The 9,877-nt window shown below is 49.5% G+C and overlaps 1 protein-coding gene across 1 annotated transcript in view; it reads left to right on the plus strand.

Annotated features, from left to right (window-relative positions):
• PRPSAP1 (phosphoribosyl pyrophosphate synthetase-associated protein 1) overlaps window positions 1-9,877 on the plus strand; it is a 25,409-nt gene that overhangs the window by 150 nt on the left and 15,382 nt on the right. The window contains 3 exon segments of the mRNA XM_010024198.1: window positions 1,894-1,903; window positions 7,695-7,720; window positions 8,798-8,850. Coding sequence (XP_010022500.1) covers window positions 1,894-1,903; window positions 7,695-7,720; window positions 8,798-8,850 — 89 coding nt within the window.

A 9,877-nucleotide genomic window follows, 5' to 3' on the forward strand; every position in this document is an offset into this window, starting at 1 on the left:
CACGGAGTAAGTTCCCTCTCGTTCAAGTTTCCCCCCACCCCCACCCCGAGCTCCTCAGTGCAGGCTGAAGAGGCTTTTGGCGTCCTCCCGCCTTCCCAAGCCACAGGCGGCGGCTGCGGACACCTTTTGCTGCAGAGGGTTTGCACTGGGAGTCTTCAGCACCTCTGCCCTTCTCCTCAGCACCAGTTACCTCCTGGTAACTCAGTTTGATCCAGCGATGGAAACAGACCCTCTGGTGTCTTTGACATCCATTTCATGGTTGGAAAGGCCAGGTTGCAGTAGAGGCTGTTACTTTTGGGGAGGGAGGAGGTGAAACTTGGCTGAACACACCTCAGAAGGCATTTTAACTGGTTTGGGAGATGCTCAGAACTTCCTCTGCTGCCTTTCATGGTGACAGGCTGGTGACATTGTTTGCCCAACAGCTTCACTGCTTGGGGTGTGCAGAGCGTTGCATGAGTAGACCTCAGTCTAGCAGCAGTTGCACCAAGCAGAGTGCATTTTGGTGGGGGAGGAGAAGTGGGCAGCACATGCTCACAAAGGAGGGGTTAGTTCAGGGGTAGAAATGTGTGCCTTGTACTTCAGCCCATCAGTTTGGACAGCGTTTGGATGCACTGGGTGAGGGTGTAGCAGCTGACTCCAGAACAGGGCTCTTGGTGCACAGAGGAGCACTGAGTTTCCCCTGACACTTGATCTTCTGGTTTGGATTAGTTTGGTTCAAACTCACACCTGAAGGGGCTTTTCCAAGACAGGCATCTGTGTTTTGGGGAGCTGTCATCATAAAGCTGGACTTGAATTTCCTTTCTGTGTCGTAGCTACAGTTCATAGGAAACTGCTCCCAAAATCGAGGGGGCTCACTCTGTGTTTGCTGCATCCTTGCTAAAGCAGTTGCTGACCTGATCCATCTCCAAGGGGTGCTTAAATTTGGAACATTAATAAAGAGAGGTGTGTTGCCACCTTAAATGCAAGAACATTGTGCTGTATGTCCAGCTAGTTTAATAAACAGATTATCTCGTGAAGCTGACTTGGCTGTTTGGCTGGGATTGCTGGTGTTGATGGGATGTGTGTTGGATAATAGCAATGGACTTCGTTATGTGTGAGGCAGAGAGGGAAATCCTTGTGTTTGGGAATGGAGAGCTTTTTTTGGTTCATGTATTTTTGCTCTGTTTGGTCAGTTCTCTGTCACTGATACAACTCTGGAAATAAGATCTCTATAAAAAATTAAGTTTTGCTGCAGCAGATGGGACACGGTTTTACAAGACTTGTCCTGTTATGTCAACACAGAACATAACAGAAGTCCCCCGAGGGTAAGCTCCATGCTGTCAGGACTGAAAGAGCAAAGGAGCAGTCTTTATTCTTTGCTCTTCGTCTTAAAAATAACTCACTTTTTAAAAAGATGCAATGAGAAGAGGCAGGGAACGGGCTTCCCCAGGCCATGGCTGTGCCATGTGCTGCTGGAACCCTCTGCAGCGTGCCCAGTGAAGCTCTGAGTGACAGCAGGATCCAGACAATGACCTCCTGGCTGTCCTTCATGAAGCAAACTTCTAATAGAAGCAATGGGGGCTTCTCACCTTGGCTGTAACACCAGTGAGGAGTTGGAGTGCTTGGGTGGTAGTGTGAGCATGAGTATGTGCTGCACAGCTGCTGCTTGAACGGAGACCTGGGGACATGCAGCTGTAAACTGGGAGCAATGACTGAGCTAAAATGGGAAGGTGCGAAGAATGAGAATATGTGGATGAGGGTTAGGGTTGGAGAGGGAGTGCAAAACCTGGAATCATCCTCGTCCCAGAGGAGGCCACGAGGATGATCAGGGGCTGGAGCAGCTCCTGTATGGAGACAGGCTGAGAACATTGGGGTTGTTCAGCTTGGAGAAGAGAAGCTGCGTGGAGACCTCAGAGCAGCTTCTGTGTCTGAAGGGGGCTACAAGGATGCTGGAGAGGGACCTTCATCAGGGACTGTAGCAACAGGACAAGGGGTGATGGGTTCAAGCTGAAACAGGGGAAGTTCAGGTTAGATCTTAGGCAGAAGTTCTTCCCTGTGAGGGTGCTGAGGCGCTGGCACAGGGTGCCCAGAGAAGCTGTGGCTGCCCCATCCCTGGCAGTGTTCAAGGCCAGGCTGGACACAGGGGCTTGGAGCAACCTGCTCTAGTGGAAGATGTCCCTGCCCGTGACAGGGGTTTGGAACTGGATGAGCTTTAAGGTCCCTTCCAACACAAACCATTCCATGATTCTATGAATAGTTGGGATTTGCCCACAGTAAAAATCTCCCCAAAATAAAGGTGTTCTCAGCATCTTGTGCAGTGGTTTGGCTCTGACCTCCCTTGGGAGCTCAGGGGCTGTTTGTAATGCATCCCTTGTTTTTTCAGGTTTCAAAAGCTGCGTGACTGCTGCCTTTGCCACTGTGTCCCATCCCAGCCTGTGCTTTGCTGGGGAGGTCATTTGAGCCTCTTAATTGAGTTGGAGCAGTCTTAGAAGGGTGAGTGTGTCCTCTAATATTGTGCGTGCTTTTTAAAGTTTTTTTATGACCTTTAGTGTAAGTAGTAAAAGAACTTTAAAACAACACACAATATTAGGAGTAGAGCCCCTGGAGACACTGGTCTGAGGCTCTGTTGCTCTTTGCTTGTAGGTGTGATGGTGCAAGTGACACTTGAGGAGTCCTGGCTTAGCCTTTTTTTGACCTCTTAAGCCAAGGGAGGAGCAGTGGGACATAAACCTGTGAAAGCTGTTCCATATCCTCACTTCTTTAATACAGAACTTCCAGAGCTGCTTTTGATTCAGGCTCTGAGTGTGGAGTTCTGATCTCTGACATTTCCCATTGGGCATTCTTGTCTGGCTAGGGGATGGGTGACTAAATGGATAGTCCAGCTCTGAACTTTCAGAGCTTTTGTTTCTGTAGCCATGTCAGGGAGAGGAGATGGTGCTGGTTTGTGAGAGCCAAATGCCTTCTGAAACTTTAGAAGGTAGAGATGCTCCTTAGACTCAGGACCACTGAAGCATAAATAAATCCATATGTTTACTTGTATCCTAGAATTAAGAGGGATGATTTTCAATTCCCACATGGAAAGAAAAATCCTGCTGCAATTAGAACACTTTGCACATGATCAAAAGCTACTTTTACAGGGGAGAAAGCTAATTTCTGGGACCAGTGCTGATCCTTGATGGGCCTGTGTGCTGCTGGGGGACGGAGGTCTAGTTGGACTCTCCAGAGTCCAACAGATGCATTTAGATCTCCCTCTGACTGCAGTGCTTGGCTTGGAGGGTGCAAGCACTACATTCCACTGCCTGCTGGTGTGTTTGGGTTGGAGGGGTTTGCTGGTTGAAGCTTGCTAATGCTTCCCTGGTGCTCCTGCATAGAGAAACTGTGGTAAACCCATTGCAGGCTGTGGATGTGAGTATGCTAGACATGAATTTGGTTAGTAGCCATGGGAAATGCTGCTGATCTGAAGATAAGCGCAAGGCTGTGAGCCTAAACAATGTGGAGTGATGAGGGAAAGATGGAGCCTTGTGTTCTAATCTCTGGTGGTAGGGAGTTGGGTACCCAGTGCTACAACAGGGTGCTGGTTTCTGTGGATGAGCAGGAGGTGAGCCCTGCTTTTGGAACGGACAGTGTGTCAGGAGGACTTGCAGCAGTCTCCTCAGCTGAAGGAGTTCTTACGGGGTGGAGGAAGAGCAATGTCAGCCTTCCTCATTAGGCCATTAGGATGACACAGGGGAGTCACCTCTCCTTCATCCTCCAGATCACCTTGTGATGCTGCTCTCCCCCATCTCCAAATACTGTTCCTGCCTTCAGGAAAGAGCTCTTATGTGGTGCTAAGGGAGGAGAGGAGGTGGCACCAACTCTTGTCCATCTCAGAAGATGCAGCACTGTGGCAGGAAGCTAACAGATATTACAGGGTGAAACTGCATCAAAGGGTTTTGGGAAGGGGACAAAGATAACCAGCTAAAAATTAGTACAGTTGGAGAGGGTTGCAGGAGGGGGACAGTGCTGGAGAAGGGTGTGCATGGAGCAGTTGGGCTTTGAGATGTTCTGTGCAGCTTGGGCATGTAACGTGCTGAGCAGACTGGCTTTGTGCTGGCCAGTGCCAGGTTTAGGGGCATTTCCTTCCCAAGGAACATTCTTGTAGGAGTAGAGGAAAATCTGTGTGGTATTTGCCCATAGATCAGCTTCATGGCTTGTGGCATGGCTGGAACAGGTGATGCAAGTGCTGGATGGCTCAGAGCACAAGTGGCCGATGAGCAGTAGGGATTATTCTTCAAGTGTCCAGTCATGATGGGTGGATGGAGAGAGGTGAAGGAGAACTGAGGTAGTTCTAAGACTCTCTGAACAAACTGCCTTGTATCCAGGAAGCTGCAATTTCCTTTCCCTTTTCCTGTCTTGTATTTTGTAGTGGGAGATTAGGAAATACACCCCAGAGCTGCATTGTGCTTGCTGGATGGGATGTCTGACCTTTAAATAAAGATCTGCTTGAGTTTGGAAAGCAACTCAAAGTCAGGCTGTGGCCATGGTTAAGCATGGAGCAGATCCTCTGCTCTCAGCTCCAGCTCTTTCTGGATCTGCAGTAGTTGGTGGAGACTGGAGGTGTGGTGTTTGCAGAACTGGGACCAGTGACAGTGTTTGTAATGAAGAGGCTATTGCTAAAACAAAGGGCTTTGTTTGTATGCAGATTTCTCTTCACATGTAGTGTTTGCACTGTGAGTTGGAAGTTTCCTTTGGAGATGACTTTCCAAATGTCTTTTGGTGCTTGCCAGAGAGGGGGAGAAGGAAATGCAACCTGAGTGTCCTTCTCAGCAGTACTGAGACATGCTCTGATGGCATGAAATCCTGCAGGAGCACTTGCCCCTCCGTTGAATGGTTATTCAGCTGAGCATCAAGTCTCTCTTAACTGCTTGTCCTCTCTCTCTGGAGCCTGCTGCAGTTGGTTTTGACAGGCTTCAGAGGAGCATTTTAAAGTACAGTCTAATACAACCTCATAGTTTCCTATGTCACTTCCTCATTGAGGTGGTTGCTGAGCTGTGCACTTTGAGGCTGTGAATTTGAACCAGATTTTCTAAACATTCTTGTAGCTACAGCTTAATATCCTCTTGGCATGTGGTGAGACTGCAGAGGGTTAGGTCATCTTCCCTGGGCAACTTTACAGAGAGAGATTCCAGATCAATCAGTTGTTCTGAGTAAGTTTTTTAAAGTTGTAATGAGAGCTTTTCTCTTAGATGCCATCAGGTCCTAGAGGAGGCACTTTAGTGATGGAGCTGGTGTGAGGGCAGTGGAGTCAGGAGCAGTGAGTGCTCACACAGGGAAAGCTTGCACTGAGCTGGCATTACGGACTTGAAAAGCTGGGAGCGGCCTGGAGTAGTAACACTTTGATCTCAGCCCTCCGTGCTGGGGCTGTATGTGCACAGTGCTGCTTTTAAAACAAAAACCAACACCAAACTGAGTTTCTGTCTCCCTTGAATGGAGAAGGGAGCTCCCAGAAGTAAGTATGTGCTCAGATGTCTACATGGGGCTGGTTAACAAATGAGATTTCAGCCTCAAACACTTCACTGTTGGCAAAAGCCTCCAACTCCCTGTGGCCAAATGCTGCAACACACAACAGGGCTTTGGTCAGTGGAGCTCATTTTACTTGAAGATGTGATTTATCTCCAGGACCTGAAGTGTTCTTTTTGCCAGAAGAAGCTGTATCTGTGCACGGCTGTGTGCTCTGGGTTACTTGTGGAGCCTGATCTTTCCTAGTGTGAATCTTCCTGCACACAAGTGCCAGCCCCTGTGCTGCTGGGCCTGAAGCTGAATGCAGGCAGAGTTCTTGCTGTCAGTTTAATTTCTCTATCTCTTAAAGCAATGACTGGTTGGGTGCTTCTGCACAGAGAGGGTTTTGAGAGAAAAGAGTTGGGATTGAAGGGAGGCAAAGGGAAAGGGGATGGGAGGGAAGGGTTGCTCCCAGGCTGTGGTGGCTACGGCCATGCCCTGCCCTTGACTTCTGGCCAGGTCTCCCTGTTGACGCAGGTCCTCTGGAATTTGGTGCTTTACAACAAGAGCTTCATTAGTATCCTTAGAAATAAATGAAGGTTTGAGCAGACTCATTCACTGGCTGAAGCCTCGGCTCACTCAAAGCCTTCAGAAAGGGACTCAGTGGAAGGTAAACTGGTGGAGCTACCTGTTGGTCAGGGTGCTGCAGGTTGGGTTTATTTGGCACCTTTCTGGACAGTTTCTTCTGTATCCTTCCTGTTGCTGCTCCTCTTGTTGCCATCAGCAGCTGGAGCAGAGGTTTATTGAGAGAGAGATTTATTGTCCAACCAGAGCAATCCACTGCTGCTCATTCCTTTAAGTCTGCAGCCAGGTTTGACAAGCTGAGCTGTTTGTGTCCCTCTTTCCATTGGGAAGCAAACTTCCCTTTCTGATTTCTTGTTTCAGCAGCACAGAAGCTGCATTGCTGCTGTGCAGCCTGAACAGGGGAGCACTGGCCTCTGGTTTCTTCTTGTCAGCTACACCATAGAAACAGGTTGGAAAAGACCATTAAGATCGAGTCCAGCACTGCCAAGCCCACCACTGAACCGTGTCCCTCAGGTACACATCTACATGTCTTTTTAAATCCCTTCATGGACGGCGACTCCACCACTGCCCTGGGCAGCCTGTTCCAGTGCTGGACAACCCTTTTGGTGAAGACTTTTTTCCTAATATCCAACCTAACTGTCCCCTGCTGCAACTTGAGGCTGTTTGGAGCATCACAGACCTCTGCTGTGCGTGTTTGCCATCACTTAGCATGGAAAACGCTGCTTTCCAAGGGATGTTTTGCTGTGATGTGTGTGGCTGCTCTGGTTTTGAGGCTTTCCTTCCTGCTGCAGGCAGGTGCAGGCTTGACTAAAGGCACTTGCACAGTGTTGGCAATGGATTCTTTCTCCCAGCAGTGAGGTAGGAACGTGCTGTCTCCAGTGAGCTCGGGGCGCACGTGCCTCCAAAGCGAGCTTGTGAGACGTGCTGTGTGGCTCTGGAGGAGCAAGTGTAAGTCACTAAACGTTTCCCCACACACACTGTTTGGTTTGTGCGTGTGATTCTTGAGCTCGTTTCGACTTGGCAGCGATAAGGCCAAAGCTTCGTGGTTGTAGATGCCTGACTGTCATGGGAAAGACAGCGGGATCCCATCTTCAAATCACCTTTACTGTGTTTCCCACCCTGGGTTTGCTTTTTCTTGCTCAGCGCCAGCTCTGAAGACACTGAAGGTACTGAGGATGCCTTTATTGCAGCTGCAAGCTTTAACCAAGTGGAGCTGGTGGGAAAAGCTCCATTGATAGAGATTTGAGTGACTTGTCTGCTCTGGGCTGCATGGCCCCTGGGTGATGCTGCAGCTGGTACCCAGGTCAGCCTGCTTCCAACCTCACATGGACAATTCTCCACATAGGAGTTCACTTATCAGCCCCAGCAATTGCCAGATGTGCTGCCAGACACAGGATCAGGAATGTGCGTGTGCCAAACAAGTGCTTAGAGGCCAGCTGAGCAAATACATCATGTTGCATTGAAGTAGCTGTTATGGCAGCTGTCCTGGACAGGATTTCCAGGCCAGCTTCTAGCTGAGACCTCCAGCATGTGGGCTCAAAGCCGGGGTGGCCAGAGTGCTGGTGTTGGGCTGTCCCACTCATTTGCTTCTGAAAAACCAAGTCTGTGTGATAGTGGAACACAAGGCTGAGTCTGTGGCTGAGGAGAAGGAGACAGACCTACCGCTGAAGGTGGTAGAGTGGGGGAAAGCTAGTGACAGATGTGGACTCTTTAGGGGTGGTCCTAATTCATTTGTGTCCACGTGAATGCAGACAGGAAACTACCATGGTAATGTTCATAGAATCAGAGTCTGGTTTGGGTTGGAAAGGACCTTAAGATCATCCAGTTCCAACCCCCTGCCACAGGCAGGGACACCTTCCACTAGAGCAGGTTGCTCCAAGCCCCTGTGTCCAGCCTGGCCTTGAACACTGCCAGGGATGGGGCAGCCACAGCTTCTCTGGGCACCCTGTGCCAGCACCTCAGCACCCTCACAGGGAAGAACTTCTGCCTTAGATCTAACCTGAACTTCCCCTGTTTCAGCTTGAACCCATCACCCCTTGTCCTATCGCTACAGTCCCTGATGAAGGTCCCTCTCCAGCATCCTTGTAGCCCCCTTCAGACACAGAAGCTGCTCTGAGGTCTCCATGCAGCTTCTCTTCTCCAGGCATGTTGAACAAAGGCATTTTCCAGACATAAACTGTTTCCTAATCCATGGCATGGCCACCAAGCAGAGCCTGGAAGAGAGGGCAGGGGGGTGTGTGGGACTTTAATCTGTTGTGATGGATGATGTAGGTTGAACATTTGAGAAGAGGAAGGAGTAATTTGAAAGAAAATCAGCAACCTTTTAGTGGGTTTTTTTGGCATTAAAATCTCTTGAATTAGCTGAGTTATTTCAGAAGGAAGGTTTGGGGGGAAAAATACAAGATGTGGGAGTCGAGAAGTGACTCAGTTGCCATTCTTCAAGTCTGAGTAAATCATTAATGTTTAGTTTCACAACAGACCCACCTAAGGTGGCATTGCAGAGGCCTGCAAGGTGTCCTCTGCCATCAGGAGACAGTCGCAGAGGACTGGCTCAGTGAGCACACATCAGCCTGCCCCAGGGGTGTCAGAGGAAAGGAGGCCCTGGGTCAAGGGGAGGACAAGTAGCTCTGCAGCCTGAGGCAATGCTGTGCTTTGTTGATGTGTCCTGTTTGGTCCAGGCCCTGCTCTGGATCATGAACTGGGTTATTAGGAATGTTGGGTTCTTGAATTTTTCATTTCCTCTTTTTCTCTGCAGACGTCTTGGTGCTGAGCTTGGGAAGTCTGTGGTGTACCAGGAAACCAATGGAGGTGAGAGAAACGGTTGCTATTTGCAGCTGGTTTGAGGTAACCTTGGGAATACTGCCTAATTCCATCAGCTAAACCTGGCTAATGAGGGCAGTGATTCAGCTGTGATGTTACTGCTGCTCCTAGCACTGCTAAACCTTGTGTCTGACCATGGACAAAGCAGTTTAAATGTGTTCCTTGTTCTTGCTCATTTGGCTGCCCATCTCCTCTGAAGGAGAGTCCTACCTCAGGTGTTAGCTGCTACAAGATGTCACACACTTGTGCTTAGCAGAACATCTCCCAGGTTTAGAAGTAATGGTTTGCTGTCTGTCTGCCTTGCAAGCTTTGAAATGATGCCCTTCTTCAGCCCTCCCCTGTCACAGGCAGTTTGCAGCTGCCCCAGCAAGGGCCTGTCCTCTTGCTTTAAAGAGCACAAATTCAGGGCTGTGCTGGGGAACGTGTCTCTTGGCATCACAGAATCATAGAACCAGCTGGGTTGGAAAAGACCTTTAAGCTCATCAAGGCCAACCATTCCCCAGCACTGCCAAGGCCACCACTAACCCATGGCTCTGGGGCCTCGTCTACATGGTTCCCTGGGAGCAGAGACCGACCCCACCCCACTACAACCTCCCTTCGGGTAGCTGGAGGGAGCGATAAGGTCCCCCTGAGTCTTCTCTTCTCCAGTCTAAATACCCCCAGTTCCCGTGGCCTTGGAGATTGCTTTCATAGAATCACAGAATAGTTAGGGTTGGAAAGGACCTTAAGATCATCTAGTTCCAACCCCCCTGCCATGAGCAGGGACACCACACACTAAACTATGTCGCCCAAGGCTCTGTCCAGCCTGGCCTTGAACACCTCCAGGGTTGGAGCATTCACAAGTTCCTTGGGCAACCTATTCCAGTGCCTCACCACCCTCACTGTGAAGAACTTCTTCCTTATATCTAACCTGAAGTTCCCCTGTTTTAAGTTTAAAGCCATTACCCCTTGTCCTACCACTAGAGTTGCTAATGAAGAGTCCCTCCCCAGCATCCTTGTAGGCCCCCTTCAGATA

The sequence above is a fragment of the Nestor notabilis genome, unplaced genomic scaffold (genome assembly GCF_000696875.1).
Source record: "Nestor notabilis isolate BGI_N333 unplaced genomic scaffold, ASM69687v1 scaffold21821, whole genome shotgun sequence".
In the NCBI taxonomy this organism is placed as follows: domain Eukaryota; kingdom Metazoa; phylum Chordata; class Aves; order Psittaciformes; family Psittacidae; genus Nestor; species Nestor notabilis.